Source organism: Perca flavescens, chromosome 1, assembly GCF_004354835.1.
Source record: "Perca flavescens isolate YP-PL-M2 chromosome 1, PFLA_1.0, whole genome shotgun sequence".
In the NCBI taxonomy this organism is placed as follows: domain Eukaryota; kingdom Metazoa; phylum Chordata; class Actinopteri; order Perciformes; family Percidae; genus Perca; species Perca flavescens.
Window position 1 is genome coordinate 27,726,813 of NC_041331.1, and position 19,188 is coordinate 27,746,000.

At 40.3% G+C, this 19,188-nt stretch overlaps 1 protein-coding gene across 1 annotated transcript; it reads left to right on the plus strand.

The window, feature by feature from the left end:
* Positions 1-40: 40 nt before the first annotated feature.
* immp1l (inner mitochondrial membrane peptidase subunit 1) lies at positions 41-18,225 on the plus strand. The gene is made up of 6 exons (XM_028583125.1): positions 41-139; positions 11,566-11,676; positions 11,788-11,876; positions 12,237-12,363; positions 17,418-17,528; positions 18,066-18,225. The coding sequence occupies exons 2-6, from the start codon at positions 11,572-11,574 to the stop codon at positions 18,144-18,146; spliced, it is 513 nt and encodes a 170-aa protein (XP_028438926.1). The 5' UTR covers positions 41-139; positions 11,566-11,571; the 3' UTR covers positions 18,147-18,225.
* Positions 18,226-19,188: the final 963 nt, after the last annotated feature.

The window sequence follows — 19,188 nt, forward strand, 5'->3', positions numbered from 1 at the left end:
ACGCCTGTAAATGTTTTGGGGCGCGTTGTCCAATCAAAGAACACCTTGGTTGTCCTCGACCAATGAGCGCAGCGATTGTTGTGGGGCCCCGTGGAAGCTGCCGTGTTGTGGTAAATGCATGATCGGAGCAAATCACTAGGTGAGTAAAACTAATATCGCTTGTTCTTTTTTCTGTTTACATAAATGTGATCTTGTGTGTTCTTGGAAATGGCCAACAGCTATTCAATGCCTATGAAGATAAAGGTCACCTAAAGCATGGCTTTGTAACGCTATGACCTCGTTGGTTCATTGCATAACACTACAGAACCCTAATATTGTTTGTAACAATCAGCCCCTTCGTTTACATACCCATATCTTTTATAGCAGTCAGAGTATAATTAACTGCAATTAAAATACTTTATTAATGCATTACATAATACTGAATAAAAGCTGTAACAACAGCACAATAGGCTATTCTATTCTATTCTATTCTATCGTAGGGGTGAGGATACATTGTCACGTGTCACTCCCAGATACCACCCTTCTCGTAGAGGAGCCAGCCGTAGGCTACACTAAATTGCTTCACTGCATAATAGATTGCCTTAAGTGTCACTGAATATTCGAAAACCTTTTGAGAAGGAGCATAGAATCTGAGTGTTTAACACACAGCAACATGCATGAGTTACATTTCTCCCACCTGTATATAAAGCAGACATGACTTCCAGAAATTTGACTATTTTAGATGAAGTTTGCATATATGATTCACACTATGCCCATATATTCAAACTATTTCATTTAACACAACAAAAATGGCAAATTACTACGGACTAGTATAACACATTAGTTTTTAAATTCCAAATGTTACAAAATAACAGAAATGTTTACTGCCGGTGTCTTAATGACAAATGGCAAAAGAGTATATTGTGATGTTAGCTGCAGTATCTCAATATAAGAGACCATATCACAATAGCTGCATTGATAATTTATCACACCTCTATTTTATTCTATTCTATTCCCTGTCAAGAGATGGTGAGGCAATCTACTAATTTACAGCCTTAGGTCATGATAGGTCTTATGTAATTTAATGTAATAAATAGGTAATTGATTGCATTTGTACAAGTGCATCACAATACAAAGCAGCTTCATGTGTCTGTGCACATGGTAGCAGCTCTATGTAAATTGCTATGTGTATTTGTGGTTATACACTGTAGTCATTTTAAGTTGACAGTTAATGTCAGTGTGGATCCCTGTGCATCACGTTCCCAATCACATTCAGTTTTGGAGGGCTCAGCAGGTGGGAAAGTGAGGGGAGGAAGAGCACTGCAAGCATACAGTAGGACGTCACTGCAGTTCAACAATAGCTGTGGATAGATGTGGTGAGCACCAGCATCTTCTGAGTTGCACTCACAGTTTTAGAGTTGTGAGTAATGATCACAGGGTAATGAGCACTAGGCTTAAAGTTGGTAATGCCAACATAGACTATTCCTGCTTTTACCATCACATTCAGTCTTCTTGGAATGGTAAAATAGTGGAAAATATGTATCAGACATCTGTTCCATTTTAAAGGAACACACCACCGTTTGTTGAAATAGGGTAACTCACCGTCTCCTCTATATTTATATAGGTGGGCAAACGCATTTTTGTCTCAATCCATGCAATTTTCTTAGTCCGGCAGCACCGCCGCTAGCTTAGCTTAGCGTAGTGAATGGAATCCTTTGTTGCCGGTTAACATGTTGTGAGTAAAAGTGAGCCAAAAAAATTAATAAAACCGTATTACTTCTTGTGGTATTGCGATATTCAACAACGTTATTGCATATTTTTACTCATATCATGCAGCCCTAGTTTGAACCTATTTTACAACAGAAAAATAGGTATTGCAACAAATGAATCTATAGATTAAATGATTAAAAAAATAATTAAGCACATTGTAACTGCCCTTTTGTATGCTGAAGTCTCCGCCAATAACTAAAACTAAAATGTGTTAAACTCATACATGTGTTTGTAAGGGAGGTTCAGCACTAAAATGTGTAATGTAGAGCTCTGATCTACAGCTTATAAACATATTTCACAGGAGACATTTTGACATGTCACAGTAGAGCTGGGCAATATATCGATATTATATCGATATCGTGATATGAGACTAGATATGGACTTAGATTTTGGATATCGGAATATCGTAATATGGCATAAGTGTTGTCTTTTCCTGGTTTTAAAGACTGCATTACAGTAAAGTTATGTCATTTTCTGAACTTACCATTTTCTGACTGTAACTGTTCTATTATTTGCCTTTACCAACTTAGTCATTATATCCACATTACTGATGATTATTTATCAAAAATCTCATTGTGTAAATATGTTGTGAAAGCACCAATAGTCAACACTACAATATCGTTGTGACATCTATATCGAGGTATTTGGTCAAAAATATCCATCTATAATATTTTCTCCATATCGCCCAGCCCTATGTCACAGTAGAAAAAGCACAGGTAAATAATAAAATGAATGATGGATATATCCCATTAAGCTGCTTTGGTTACAGGGTCACTTTCTATGGAGTTATATTCCTATCTTTATTCAAGAGCGCATTCTTTCAATTTGAGAGCATTTCTCACTGATATTATGTTCAGATTTTGTAATAATTTCCCTCAAAACCTTGCTCTCACACTCAAATGGTCATGCTCGCGCTTGGATTTGCTCTGCTTGTGCTCAAACTTTGTGCTCGGACTCAGATATGTTGTTCTGTGGACAGATTTCCTGCTCTCAGCTTTGAACCTTCTCCTCGCACTCAGCCTGATTTTTGCGGCTTGCAAATCTGCTGCTCTCGGATCTCTCCTGCGCCGCTTGGATTTTTCTGTGTTACAACACTATCAAAATTCCACAACCAATAGAATGCCAGGTGTAGTGTTGACCAATGAAATGATCCCGGCCCCGTTGAGGGTGCGTTCGTTTTATGTGAGAACATCCGTTGCGGCCGGCTCCTATGTAACCATGGGTCTGTAACCCAAGTTTATTTAACCCCGCCGTCCATCGCTTTATTATTAGTATATGTCAATAATGTGCACAGAATGGTCGACGGTCTTTCACCTGCACCCATCAGGAAACGGGAGAAAGCTTTGAAGTGGGACATATCAAGTTACGTAGCTACACGACTATGAGGGTGAGTAACATAAATTAAGCACATAGCATATGGCGCTAGCCTAGCTTGATGTCTGTAAACAAATAGCTTTTCTTTAAATCAGTAGTATAGCTAGCTAGATGGAACGATATATGACGGACAGTATGTGTGTATTTACAACTGGTATTTAATGACCCCACTTTGTAAATTTGTCCTCGTTTGGTTAACCATGTTCCTGGGGATTTGGCTAATTTCAGACATGTTAGAGGCAATTGTAAAACCTAAACTGTAATATAACTGAAAAACAAAAGAAACTGGATTGTTTGTATCAGTTTTTACATCACTGTTGCATGTTTTTCAGATGTTCTAAATTCTTATAACATTATTTTAACAATAACATTCATATATATATATATATATATATATATATATAGAAAGTTGTAAATACAATTCCACTCCTATAATAAAACAATTAGCAGTTATTTATTTTTACCCTTATGAAATCAATACAAAGCAAATTGAACAGAAAACAAACAAGTATTTTGTTTCAGTTTCCCTTCTTCCAGGTGGGGCTGAAGTACCCCTGTTGAGCTGCACCGTGTGCATGGACCAGTGTTGTACAACCACACTACTGTGTTGTTCCAGTCAGTACATTACTCCAAACGCAAAATCCCATTGGTTCCCCCTGTACTCACCTGTGTGCAGAGGGCAGGCATTAGTGGCACAAACCAAGTACATTGGCAAGTCTGATAATAATTTAATTGTAAAATCATGTTACATACACTTATTTCTTTCTTGCTTAAATTCACAGGGTGCACAACAAGGCCCAAGAGAGACAATTACTGTGATGTCCACAAATCCAAAGCAGAGAAGAGAAGGTAAGGTAAGATAGTAATGATGTTAAAGAAAGCTATGTACACCTAATACCTTATGTGTTGATGTCTATGAATTTGTTTTAAATAGGAGTACACTATACAAAGACAACAGTGGAGAGTTGCTGGATCGGTCTGTCCTCAAAGTGCCAGAGATCTACAAGGACTTCACCCGTTTCTGCACCATCACCTGCATAATCCAAGTGATAAAAGAGAGAACAAACTATTTTGTTCTCTGCTTACATGAATAGGTGCCTGTAATGTCTGCACACATAAACAATCAATTAATAAATTTTAAGTATCACTGATATTTCTTAAATCATTGTGGTTTTTCAGAGCAATAAGATTATTAAAGCCATGTTCATACTTGCAACAAATCAAAACCCTTATCAAGGCAAATAGGTTTTTCATTTTCTGTAATCTAAATCTAAAAACAGTATAATTAAATTTACCAGAGTGGACACTTGCAGGTTGTTAAACAGCTTTAATTTACCTTGTCAAAACAATAAGTAATTCATAACCAACTGCCCAATATTTGACACAAAACCTAAAAAGCATATGGTTCATACTCCTGTGAAGCAGTACACTTTGCCTGTAGGATTTACTGTAGCAGGAACATTGATATTGGCAAACTGATGACCCAGGTACAGGTGAGTTTGTGAGCAGGGTTATGATATGAACTAAAATAAAGATAAGCCTAGTGTTCACAAGAGGGATAATTCAGGTATTGCAACACAAGTTATAGAATAATTGAATTAAATAGGAGGTATATATAACTAGTAGAAAATAAATTAACTAAACAAGAGCAATTAAGGCAAAGTTATGAGGTAGTAGCAAGCTAAAGTGACGTATAATCAATAGCAGTGAGTCACATCAACAGTGTACACCAGAATAATATATACTGTGATTAAGTAATGATACTTGGTGTTGTCTGTAGACTACTAATATAACAAAACAGAAAAATAATATAGTGTACGATGCAGTATGGAGAACAACCGAGTCCCATATGACCCCAAGAGACTTTAATTGCAGCTGTTGATGATGTTGCAGATGGTTGTAGTCTGTAGCCAGTCATACAGTAGGTAGCTCTGGAGCAGCAGGGTGACTTCTAGCTTTCATGGGCTGGTGATAAGACTCTGCTGCTATGATGCAGCATTGGTCGAGCCCTTCATTCTCAACTGGAAGAAAAGAAAAGAAAATTATGTTTTTTTCTGTTCATTTTGCTTTGTATTCATTAAAAAAAAAAAACTGCTATTTAAGGAGCAAATTATTCTAGATCTGTTTTTATTATAGTGATAACATTGTACTTAACATTACAACGTTTTATACAGACTGATATGAATCCATCATTTTCAAACTAATGTTATATGAAGAAATGAAGACTAAATTCTGATGAACAACACACAACAGTGATGGGAAAAAGAACACAAACAATCCAGTTTCTGGTGTTCTTTCAGTTATATTACAGTTTAGGTTTTACTTTTGGCTCTAACATTAAATTATAGTTAATAGCTCATAGTTGTGTAGCTACGTAACTTGATATGTCCCACTTCAAAGCTTTCTCCCGTTTCCTGATGGGTGCAGGTGAAAGACCGTCGACCATTCTGTGCACATTATTGACATTTACTAATAAGAAAGCGATGGACGGCGGGGTTAAATAAACTTGGGTTACAGACCCATGGTTACAGAGGAGCCAGCCGCAACGGATGTTCTCACATAAAACGAACGCACCCTCAACGGGGCCGGGATCATTTCATTGGTCAACACTACACCTAGGCATTCTATTGGTTGTGGAATTTTGATAGTGTTGTAACACAGAAAAATCCAAGCGCGCAGGAGAGATCCGAGAGCAGCAGATTTGCAAGCGCGCAGGATCAGGCTGAGTGCGAGGAGAAGGTTCAAAGCTGAGAGCAGGAAATCTGTCCACAGAACAACATATCTGAGTCCGAGCACAAAGATTGAGCACAAGCAGAGAAAATCCAAGCGCGAGCATGACCATTTGAGTGTGAGAGCAAGGTTTCGAGGGAAATTATTACAAAATCTGAACGTAATATCAGTGAGAAATGCTCTCAAATTGAAAGAATGCGCTCTTGAATAAAGATAGGAATATAACTCCATAACTTTCACACTGTCATGGGACACTTGAATAGAACAGAGCCATCATTAATGTTATTAGTAACACCTGTGCTGTTCCTAATATGACAAGTCAGAATGTCCGCTTTGGGAAAGGCCTACTGACGATGGAAACCTCTTTCACATATCAGATCAGGCAAACCGCTGGCAGGGGAAAGGCCAATTTCTTTTGCACTGTATAATGTCCACTATTAAAACTGGCTGACTGATGAGTGATAAGTGTAATCCTTAAGACAGCTGTAAAAAAGCTTTGTGTGGCTAAGAGAGGCCAGAGGCAGCACAAGATCACAGGATACTGTAAGGCTCCAGAGGAGGCAATAGCCCAACTGCTCACTTTACAAATGCTCTCAGTAGAGGCAGTCCTGCTGTTTTGACAGCACTGTTGAGATTTATATGTGTTGACAGGAGACCAAGGGAATATATCATGACTGACAACACTGGGCATTGTGGAAAGCCTATAGGAGACAAATAAGATGCGCTGACTGACCTGCATCTCAGACGGAGGAGAGCTAGCTTTAGCAGTGCAACGTGCAGAATGTAGGAGTACATTGCTGTGGAAACTTTCACCACATCCTCTGTACAGTCACCTAATTTTTCCAATTGTCTCAAATCCCAATTTAACCCTTGGGTTGTGTAGCACAATTCAGTCTGTGGTAGTGTAAATACAGCAGCCTAATTGTACAAAAACAGCATCATTTTCCCCACTTTTACAATGTGTCATCAGTGCATGTTTTTGTTTTTCTGCAGTCTTTTTGTCAGTTTTATCAGTCTCTGTATCTGATTGAGCTATATAATGGCAGCAGTCATAACATGTCAGACCTTTCCTGGTCAGATTGTTTTGGTTTCTTCAGTTTATTTCTGCCAACAGTGTGGAGCTGCGAGAAGCAGTACACTTCTCGTGTCCGGGGGATGCAAGATTATCATCAACATGCACCATATTTGTTTTGTTAGCGTTAACAAAAACGTAATATTCTAAGGGCACAAGTACAATAAGAGTAGGATGGGTTTTGTACGCAGCTAATTTTGTCTAAGGATTGGACTTTTTCCATTTATTCAACATCCCATATTTTACTTTATTTTGATTTTCTTTAAGATTTTTTGCTGATACGGCATGCCGTACATCAAGCCATATTTAGCTTGATTTATAGGATGGAAAAAAATAAGACAATGAAAAGATATATTTCATTTAGAATGAAAGGAAATCATAGGTTTGCTTTTAGGTCGAGGTGTCTGTCATTAGCTAGTGTTAAAATATATCAGGCTTTGTCGTGAGCCGGCGAGTGCAAAACACAAACTCCTTTGTGAATCTGATACAACACCAGATAAGATCTTTCAATTCTCTCAGCACCGGGCCAGCACCATGCATTCGCATGTGGTCAATACAATAAGGCTTAGTGGCTGATTTTTCCATTCTATGTAATTGGCTGGGGACTCTGTCAACCCACACTTCCTTTCAATTCATAGCAGTTGTATTCATATCACTTGGCTATTATTTGCTCTGGCTGACCCATTGATTGTAGGTTTAAACCCTCAGCTCCTCAAATAGTAACCTCGCTCAGCTGTTTCACGGCTGTGTTGCCGTTAGCAACAATGAAAAGAGCAATATGGAGATCAGTTGCTTCAATTAAGCCTCTGATAGAAGGCAGACCTAGAAAAGATTGGGGGCTAGACATAGTACTCTGTGACTGGGACTTTTACATCTGTCACTCCCCATCCAGCCAGGTGTCTGTGTCTAAATCAGCAGGATTATCTCTGATTGGACTGATAGTTGAAACAGACCCCCCTGGTTGCCAAACCTCCTCCTTTTTATAGATCACATTAAGATCAAATCAAGCACAAGCGCAACAGGACTAATGCCACACCCTCCTCTGCCTTCTGCTGCCCAGAGGAAGACATCAGAGGTGGGATTCGTCCTCCAGACTCCCTTCCATCTGGGATCCTCAGGGAGAAAAAGAATATCTGACAAGGGGCTTGTAAGCCTCTTAGCCCCCCTGTTGCCTAGCTCTCTCTCAGCCCATGTTTTCCTAATTTAGTTGTGTAAGGAGTCCACTGCAAGGCCCTTATGTACTGTTTGGATTGTGATTCTCTTTGTGGTTCTAATAGACTGGCCATGTTTATCAATTAACACTACTCAGCCAATGGCAGGTTCAACTCTCTTGAGACCAGTAGCGGTAATTCCTTTTTGAATATTTTCGTATGGCTTCAATAGTGTGTTTAATTAGATATCAATTTCGATATGTTGTTATTGGCCTCACCTTCACAAAAAAAATGTTTGCTTGCTGTTCCTACGCAGGCTTAATTTCCCAACTGATACTTAGCAAAATGCAACAGAACTGACTGCGTAGCTTTGACAGAAAAATGACAATGTTTATATTTTATTATGTTGATTTGAAGCAGAACATTATTTTCAATCTACAAATGTACTTTTATAGAAATATTGAAGACATTAGCAACAGTATCTTTATCCTCCAACCTTTAAAACATTTCTTATGTATGTGTTAATGCTTCTAGATGCCACCAATCTTGATTATAGGACAATTTACTTAAACATTAGAATATTGCCAAGGTCATTTCATTGTTTTCATCCAGAGAAAGCATTGCATTTGATGATATGAAAGAACAATAACAACTTGCCCTATGCTTATCAACTTATGAGAGACTATTTCCATTTTCTCTTGGACTTGTCTGTCATAGCGACATTCAGGAAGCCTCTTTATTCATGTCAATGCTGATGGCAGAAATGCACGTTGTTCACATTTTGTTTTTGCAGCAGTGTCTCAAATTGTACACTTGAAATGCTTTTGACAGCTCGGTGGACACCGTGATGGGCATCCCTATTAATGCTGCACTTTATGCTCATAGCTGTTATTGCAACAAAAAAAAAAGAGGGAAAAAAAAATCTTTCAATTTCATACTTGTGCTCGCTCTGTCCTGAGTGAACGGGGCTCCCTCAGTAAGAGGGTCACAGAGTTAAACACACAATGAGGTGTTTCCATCCACAGCTATTCATCTGGGATCCCCCTCTTTTCCCCACTGTAACGCTGTGCTGTGACCACAGGAGGCCCTTGGCCACAGATGGTGCTGCAGAGAGGGCTGCGCTGACTTTCTTTGTTTTCCCATGAACATGTTTGGCGTGTAATCCTGGATTAACAGAGAGACTTTGTGTTAATTTACAGCTGTAATACAGCAGTCAATTAATGTTGGTGCTCCCCAACACACACACACGCACACATGCACTGGGTATTAGGGCTAAGAGATAGTGTGGGTTGCCTGACTCTTTGCTCGGGGAGTTAGAGGTAATAGAGATCCAATCAGAGGTCTCTGTGGATGCCCACCTCATTCTGAATCCCAAAGGAGTCGCTGCAGCTCATATATACACTTCTATGAAACACATAGGTAATGCTTTTGTCTGTGCACAGTCGCACCACATCACACCACATGTGCACACACACAGGCACACACTATCAATGACAGAGGGTGTCTCAGAAAACCAGGCGGCTGCATATGGACTCTCTTGATATCAGTCACTGGCCGTGTGATCTTGTTATGCAAAGTCCCTTAATCCCTACCTATGATGAATGCAGGCTGGAATGGAGGGGGGGTTGAAACAGAGATATGAGGGCAGCTGTACGGGAGGCTGTCCACTGTGCTTTGCGAATGAGTGCTAGCAAAGATTCCTGATCCCCAGCCTAGCAGAAGGAAAAGCACATGTAAGATCATGTCTGAGAGTGCATTACAGTACCGCAATGACAGAGATGCTGGTGGACGAAGCAGAGGGCAAGACAAATAGAGCTGAACATGTCGCCTTAGTGCGGACCTAGAGATTCACATAAACCTTTAGACCACTTGCTTCCCAACAGAGGAAATATAGGGCCAGAGGTGTCATTATACCAGCTGTGGGAGGACTGCATTCAAAGCTCCTGTGGAACAGAACAAGAGACCAGAGCAGAATGTGACTGGAAAGGGCAACTTCATTTGGGCCCTGTGCTGAGCGTATATATATGTCCCCCTTCACCTGCTCGAGTGCTGTTATTCATAGTGGCGGCAAAAAGCAGAGGGTTGCCAGGGGTGATCAGGGAACACGGGGAAGAGTGGAGTAGCAGCACAAGGGGAAGTGAAAGGATGGAATTGGTCTTTTTTGGATCAGAGAGGATGGCGAATGGGCCAAAGAGCCAAACCATGCTAGGGATGAAAGAATGGATAGAGGGTTTAATAGGTGGAATATAGTTGGCATGAATAAGAGAGCATTGTGTGTGTGTGTGTGTGTGTGTGTGTGTGTGTGTGTGTGTGTGTGTGTGTGTGTGTGTGTGTGTGTGTGTGTGTGTGTGTGTGTGTGTGTGTGTGTGTGTGTGTGAAGAGCTGAGGGGGGTAATGGGATTAGGGGTAACACCTTTGGCAGGGCTGGGAGAGCCACCTGACACCCGGTCTGTTGGGGACCTATGGAGAAAGGGGGGTGGAGGTGGTGGGGCAAGGGAGAAATTGGGGGTCTAATCCGTGTCCATCTTTGGGAAGTCATTCCCAGAGCTCTGAGGATTTGGGGCTTTGGTTTCCGCTCTACTTGCTTTTGTTAATAATACCCTGGGAGGGAGAAAAGACATGGAGAGAGAAATAGAGAAAGAGACAGAAGGAATAAGGGAGACGGAGAAAAATATTTCTTTACCCTGTGGTGGACTGGCAGGGCAGCGGCCTAAGGTAAAAATGTTTGAAGTGCAGACTAGCCTCTAAGCCAAGCTCTATTTACTCTTTTCAAAAACATACAGTTTCAATCTGTTTGTGTATTTGCATATGTGTGCGTGCAGGTGTGCCTGCGTACACACTTTGCACGGCAGTGTGTAAAGATTGACTTACTTTCTTCTGTCCGTCCAACAGGTTGCAGCTTGAGTAAAAGTCAATAACCTGAGTGGGGCTGGGATGTTTGCTCAGAAGACACACGGATAGTCCTTGTGTGTGTTTGTGTGACAGTGTTTGCAGGGCGGGTGGAGGGGTGCTGGGGGGTGTCTTTGTGTTTCTATGGTGCTGACAGAAGTTGATAACTGCTCTAATGATTGTGGTGGTAGTGGAGGCAGTACAGTGTCAGGGACTAGTTGCAGACGGTGCAGAGCTGCTTGGCTGGATGTGTCACAGCCTCTGTGTTTGTCCATCACCTGAGCGCAAGGTGTTGATTGGTCCATCCTACACAGGATCAAAGTTCAGGGCAGTTTTCTAGTGTGAACTGTCCGCTCAGCCTCTGAGAATGAAACACCAGGGAATGTGCCATCTTAGCATTAGGCCAACTGTGACAACCTTGTCCACACCTTTAGAAATTAAACCCTAAACAGCTTTTGCTTTTAGACATCCTGTAAAGGACATAAGGCCATATAAATAGATCAAACACTGAATCCTTTCATACCACTATATGTATAGAGCCTATGATAAGTATGTACACTGACATTGTGCCATAACCCATGGTTGTGTTCTGTGCTGTAGGTGGAGATGTTCCGCAGCGTGCTGGGGAAGACCTTGGGGTTTGTGGGCTACACAGTCCAGTATGGCTGCATTGCACATTGTGCATTTGAATACATTGGAGAATTTGTGGTGGTTAGTATTATTAAGATTGCAGAATGAATGACAGATTTTTTTCTGGTCTCAAATTATGTTAATTTATCTATGCACAAGAAATAACTATGTTTTCTTGTTTTTTTACTTTAGTGTTCTGGTCCATCCATGGAGCCTACCATTGTCAACCATGACATTGTTTTCTCTGAACGGATGAGTCGTCAGCTTTTCAAAATACAGAAGTGGGTTTCAGACAGTGGATTTGTATGCAATTTAGACATTTCACAATTTACATTTTTGATTCACTGCAAGATTTTTTTTTTCTAAAGGTCAGGATTACAGCAATTTATACATCATAGATAAAACAACATAGTTTGCCTTTTCTGTGAATTATTATCAATCAATCAATCTTTATTTGTATAGCACTTTTCATACAAAAGCAATGTAACACAAAGTGCTTCACATTATAAAAACAAAGACATCACCACCCCACACACACACACACACACACACACACACACACAGATTTGAAGGGAAAGGCAGTAAGAACACAAGGCCATGAGTTGTTACAAATTAACTGATTATGTTTATGTTTTTTTCAGGGGTGATATAGTAATTGCAAAGAGTCCATTTGACCCACATATGAACATTTGTAAAAGGGTTATTGGACTGGAGGGTGACAAGGTCTGCACAAGTTCCCCATCAGATCTTTTCAAGGCCCATACATATGTGAGTATGTTTACATCCCACAAGTCCATATTTGTTATAAGTGTCATGATTTCCAGCTGCTTTTCTTATACATCCTGTGATCACCTGCTTTACCAAAAAAGGTTCATGTTAGTAGTTTTAGAGTCTCTTTGGAAGAAAAAAGGTTAAAAAGATACGGTAAAATAGAGCATAAATGAAGACTGTGTATGCAACAAAGTACTTGATAGTTTGTTTCACCCTGACAAACAGAATCTCTATGCATAATGCAAAACCGTCTCTCAGTTTGTCTTTGGTTTTCTTTGTGTGTGTGTGTACCGCTGTCTATAGACTATCATAGTTGTTTACATTTTAGGCCACACACATCCATTTTGTGTCATTGGTCAAAATATCAGCTTTTGACAACACCTATATTTCCTCAGAACAGTGATAAAACCAGAGAGTGAGCAGGGGTTCTGCTGCTGAAACCACTGTCATTGCTTTTCTATTACTTCTCTCCCCAACGCCCACAGCTCAGGCCTGCAATCTCTCTGAAGCCTGTTAGAGTTAGTGCCAGCCGAATGGACAGACTGATGGGTGGGCGGAGGTGTGTGTGTGTGTGTGTGTGTGTGTGTGTGTGTGTGTGTGTGTGTGTGTGTGTGTGTGTGTGTGTGTGTGTGCGTGCGCGTGTGCATACATTCGCAAACCAAAGGTTGCATGTTTTTGAATTTATTGTGTATTTTATAGACTATGGGCAGACTGTTGAATGAGTTCAGCAAAACATACAGCGTAAGGCCAAGCCTGTAAGTGTCATTCGACAAATGAAATAGGAAATAAAGAGGTTTCCTCTTCGACTAGCTTCACCCCCACATACAGAGGAATGAACTTGTAATGGGTGACATCATTGCGTTGTGATTCGTGATCCCAGGATGTAGTGACAAATGTTTCAGTTTGGGTCATTTTTAAACTTCCCACTAGGTGGACAGCTACAGTATTTTTGGTTTGTTTTGGATAAAGCTTATTGACTTCCATTCATGTTGATGCTCCTCTGCTTTCATTCACTTTTATCTAGCAGCTACCGAAAACCAATCAATAAATGACAATATCTTGGTGGCATGTTGTATGTATTAGGCCACTCTGTAAATCCTCAAAGCTGTCCATTCATTCATCTGCTTTCTGTTGTCAATCCAAATCAAGATTATGGGGATCTGCTTTACACTCATTATGAATATGGTTGTCTTTTAATATGTAAACTGTGTAGCTTGGTCCAGTTTCACACATAACTTTTTTTAATCAAGAAAGGACAGCCAGTGTCTCCATGACATTCTGTACTGTGACATATTGTCTCAAATCAACTTAGAGATTTAAAAAAAGAAATCTGTATTATTAACTACACATCACACAGATAAGATTAATGTTAGTCATAGTGTGGGAATACACAATAGTGTATTTTATAATTTAATACAAGGGCCTGTGTTCAGTCAATGCATGTGGTGAATTTAACAGGGTGGTTTTGGTTTAGAATAGGGCTGCAAATAATCAAACAAAAATCAAAAATGCACATCCCAACATCTAGCTGCCAAAAACGATGTCTTTTTTTATCCTTCTAACAGTACACAACTCAACGATCTAGTGATATTCTCACACTTGAGAAGCTGGAAACAGAGGATATTTGACATTTTTGCTTGATTGAACAATTGAAATGATTAGTCAATTGCCAAAAACTGCTGCAGATTAATTAAAGAGGAGTAATAAATAAATCTGTTGAACAACACAGTGCTCATGTATTGTGTGTCCCCACTGTCACATCAGGTTTTATGCCATAATGAAATATAAAATATTACTCACATTTGAAAATGTAAAACTGCTAGTATTGATTCTAGACACTGTGGCATTGTATTTGACCCATCCATTTTTAAATGGTTACAGCCCTACATTTTTGTTATTCATGTTAACTGTTCACATTATTGCTTTTCTAATGCAGGACTAAAAGTGATACCTGTAAACATCCAACATAAGGGCAGGAAAGCTTTGTTCACTGGTACAACAAATGTACCTGGATTTTCTTGTGTACCTGGTGGATGACTGGAGTTTGGCTCATTATGCAGCAGGAATAGAGAGACGGAGAGAGAAAAAAATTCTGAGAGCTTTTATGATTTTTTTTGGTTTTCAGCGTAGGACAATTTCCCCCTTTGAGACTGCATTTATAGGCATAAGCAAGCAAGCTTGTGTCTTGTTGTGGACATTTTGCATTTGTAATATTTTGCAACTCCAAATAAACAAAGCCGATGAGCAGCTTGAAATAACCAGTATGCTAGTCTTCTGTCACTAAGCCTTTTATTTGTATATCATGCAGCCTTAAATGCTTTCCGCTGTTAATTCTTTTAACTCCCAGGAGCAAAATCACCGGCTTTATGTGACAACATTTGGGCTAACTGAGAAAATACCCGCTGTTAACATAAATGTTTAGGCTCCCTCAGGGAGTTTTTTTCCCCAGAGGATGTATGTGTTTGTGTGTGACTATTAGGATGGTGTGAGCCATTATGGGTGGACCCGTAAAGATATATTTTGGAAGGCAGTGTTAGACGCTGTCATCACCTCCTTTTTTGTTCTGACAGACAGGCAGGTCCTCTCCACCCTCAGAGATCCAACAGCAGACTAATTGCCCTGTCACCTTTTAGAAATCATTTCTGTGTCTGAGCTATTGTGTCAAAACAATGACACTTGATCCCTAATATTATAGCAAAGAGGGCGAGAGAGGGTGACAGAGAGGTGAAATGTCCCCATACGTTCTGTTTCTTGGAGTAAAGATAGACAGAGTAATATGGTGAAAGATGAACTACATACGCCTGTATGTATTTAAGATGAACATAATTCACCACCTCAATCATGTTAATGTAATGAGCACTGAAATGGTGTGGCTGTTAAACAACACACCTCCACAGCGAGGAGAGCTCCAGTTTCAGTGCCTCTCGACACGTCTCTGACAGGTACACAATGCCACGCGTCGCCCCAGCCTACAACCAAAGAACGTGTGCAATCTCTGCCGTCCATCACACCAGAGCCGCCGGCAGAGCCAGTCAAAGTATCTTTACTCAAAATACTACAACTCAGTGTTGGGCCTACCCGGATCTTTGGGAATCTTTGTGGTTGGAAACGTCTGTTGATGACAGTTTTATCTGTTACACTGTCAAAATCACGTTTATGCTCTTTATGTGCTAATCTGACAAATGACTTGGGTATTTCCACACCACCCTGTCTGCAGAGAAGCTTCTAAAACACAACCTTTTATGTGCATGCAAAGAATCAAGTGACGCTAATGTCTTTGTGGCTATTTACAGGTGCATAAAACAGCAGTTGTCTTTGAAAAGCAGAGTCAAGGATGGTGCATTATCTGGTTACACCGCTGCTTTGCATCAACTTGGTTTTAATTCAGAGCTTTGCATTGACTTACTCTTTTTTTTTTTTTTTTTTTTTTTTTTTTTGTTCACACACCTGCGACTTGCAAGGTGATATGCATACGATTTTATCCTCGTGCACTGCTGGCCGCAGTACAGCAGGTCAAGTTTCAGACCTCTTCGCTTTCTCACTTTTCCGAAATACTGCTTGGTTGATCCTTAAAGTACCTTTGTCTTTACTCAGGCTCGGGTTTCGCAATAAGGTCATGTGTTTTGCAGGACTCAAAATCAAAGTGCTTAGTTTAGCTGTTGTCAATCAAATTGATTAACCATCATAGTGGTATTACTCAGGCTGGATCCTGAATAGAACTGAAGTGATGGCGAGAGCGCCTACAAAAAGTTTTCATCCATTTCAATCAATTAAGTTTGTGTGTGCAGTGGTTTCACCAAATTCTGGATAGCCGCTTGAATTATTCTTAATCAAACCTCTATGTCTTGATGATGAGCGCAACAAAGATGATGCTTATTTTTTAAATAGAAGATGAGGCGAAACGGCGGGTTCTGGTTTGGCAGATGACAAACGGTGGTGTTTCTATTTCCTGTGCTTGGGAGCCAGCATATGTTACCATGTTAATGAGGTGTAATGGTGGGAATCCAGCATGCTGACATATGGTTCTCAGATGACTCCTTTAATGATATTCATTTGTGTCGTCGTTATTCAGTGAGTTGTTTACCTCATGTTAGGTCAACATGTCACTCGCTCGTTATTATGTCACATCATCTGTCTCAATTATCGAATATGAAACGTAACGCAGCATCCCACAGTAGGACCGAAGACTCTAATCAAAGAGCAGGGTGATGGGACTAAGAAATACTGGCAGAGGCGAAGACGTGACGTCACCTCAGTGAAGATATTATTCTGTTTCCTTATTCATGTTTTTCTCTTTCCTCCAGAAGACTTTTGCCGTTAAAAAGTTAGGCAACACAAAAATAGACTCGTGGATTGTGATGCCCATTATGACAATATAATGTGTTGTTGATCCTGTCTGCACATATAGGGGGACAGCGTACTTAATTAGGGCCTTGACAAGCCTACTCTCCTAAAGTGATGAGATTAATCATAATTGGTGTCACTGTGAATTAGAGCCCGCTTGGATGACCGCCCCACTGGCAGGTCGGACCGCGGTGGAGACCCTTGGACACTGCTGCTAGCCGCAGCTTAGCCCTCTCTATCTCCCTCATTCCCCATTCTCTCTCTCTGTGTCTCTCTGTCTCTCTCTCTCTCTCTCTCTCTGCCCCGCTATCTCAGGCCCCTCTCTTGCTTTGCCCTCCCTGGGTAAGAGGGGCGCAGATCTCAGCCAACAGCCTAATGACCCTGTTTGAAGTTCTTATAAATCCCTCCCAACCCTGCCCGTTACCCATGACCCCTCTCCTAAGACGTTTCGGGGTTAAAGAGGGACAGACAGGTTGATGTTAAGATAGGCTAAGGAGGGAGGGATGACTGAGGTGACTCGTTGGAGGTAGGGGGTGGGGTTAAGGTAGATTCTCACTACATAAAAGTTCAACTCACTTTTACATATTAAAGTTAAGAACTGGTGCAATTTCAGAGATTTGCCTTCTATTTGATTCCTTTGTTGTGGGGTAAAACAGTCTATATGTTAATCATTGTTTGCCCTTTTTCCATGTGGTGATGGTTTTTAGGTTCCAAAAGGCCATGTATGGCTAGAAGGGGATAACCTCAGGAATTCCACTGACTCAAGGAGCTATGGCCCAATTCCATATGCTCTCATCCGAGGGCGAGTATGCTTGAAGGTAACAGGGGAGGTGTACTGTATTTTGTCATCTATTATAAAAAAATAAATATAAAGAAGTGTTATTTTGCCAAATGAGGAAAATAGTTACAATTAAACCTTTCATATGTTGGTTCTAACAGTGTTCATTTGGTTTTTCATTAGTCCAGTATGGCCATTTTAAGCACAATTCAGAGATGTGAGTCAGTTTGAAGTTCAAAGCAAATGTGTCTGATTGACCAAAGCCTGGACAACATATTGTCTAGCTTTCCATTCTGCTGTGTTGTCATGTCACTGGATGTCATAGCAACCACGACCCTGGAAACAGGTCAGCCAACCTTCTGTCCATCTGATTGGACAGCGGCACTCCACTGGAGGCCCTATTACGACAGCTGATGAAATAACAAGATCTTGTATGAAGTCGAACACATTAGCAATATGTGTCCAAGAAATGAGAAAAAGTGTTACACATAATGGTTGGAAGTCCTTTATTTTGTTGTTATGTGAGTCTTATCTCTCTTTTAACCCATTGTTTCTCTGTACCCTTTGTCCTATACAGCTTTGGCCGCCAAATAGTTTTGGGACCCTCAGTGAAAGCCCAACCAGACGGATCATTAAAACTCAGAGTGACACAGACTGACTCATTCACTTTGTTTGTACCGTACGTTACTTTGTTTTCAATCATTTTTGAATAAAGTTGATATTTATTTACATTTTTATTTTAAAATGTCATTCTTTAATCATGCTGAGCTGATTTAATCAGGCTCACACCCAGTATTTTAAAGTTCAAAAAGCAACACCATGCAATCATACATGCTTCATCTCCAGATTAATTTTACTGTTTTATAACTGACAAGGCCTTGTATTCTGTGGCTTACAGTGTGTTGGCTGTGGCTGTGCAGCATTATAGGAACAGCATTGCATGAGCAGCGAGTAAAGCTGTCTCTGTGGAACTGCTGATGGCAGAGAGGGAGCAGTGGCAAAGATGAGATGCAGAAGGTTTATGTTGGGCATTGCGCTCATTCAGTAACAAGACACGCAAATCATTTTAAATTAACACACTAAAGCAGTGGCGGATCTAGAAAATTTTACATGGGGGGGCAAAGGGGTAGCGAGAGATCTTGGTAGGGTGGCAGGGGAAGACGGTACATGGAAACCCTCATACATAAACTGCTATGACCTACTACGCCCCGCAACGCCCTGCTATGCCCTAAACTGCTACGCCCTAAACTGCTACAACTATTATTTCTATTCATAGTTCCATTATCTTTTTACTATAATTACCATTATTATGAATCATAATTCTCTATATCTGTATCCATCTGTATCTAACCAGCAACCACCAAGACCCTGGATCTGTCTGATGTTTCTGCCCAAAAAGAAGTTTTTCCTCGCCACTGTTGCACCAAATGCTTGCTCTTTGGAGAATTGTTGGGTCTTTGTAACTTAAAGAGTGTGGTCTAGACCTACTCTATCTGTAAAGTGTCTTGAGAAGAGTGAACTGTTGTTGTATATGTAAATATTTACATATCTAACCCTATAACATATACAACAGAATGGAAATAGCCAAAAACTGAAAACACGTCATGTCACGACATGTTATGTTACTGTACTGCAATTTATATGTAAGGAGAATATAAACCAACCATATGGTCCAGGGGTAACTGCAGCCTCCTCTTCCT

Bases quoted from the DNA above. Each gene is read 5' to 3' on its own strand.
- immp1l (XM_028583125.1), top strand. From the start codon at position 11,572: ATGTTCCGCAGCGTGCTGGGGAAGACCTTGGGGTTTGTGGGCTACACA. The intron at 11,677-11,787 runs GTTAGTATTATT...TTTTTACTTTAG, and splicing joins ACATTGGAGAATTTGTGGTG to TGTTCTGGTCCATCCATGGA. The intron at 11,877-12,236 runs GTGGGTTTCAGA...TGTTTTTTTCAG, and splicing joins CAGCTTTTCAAAATACAGAA to GGGTGATATAGTAATTGCAA.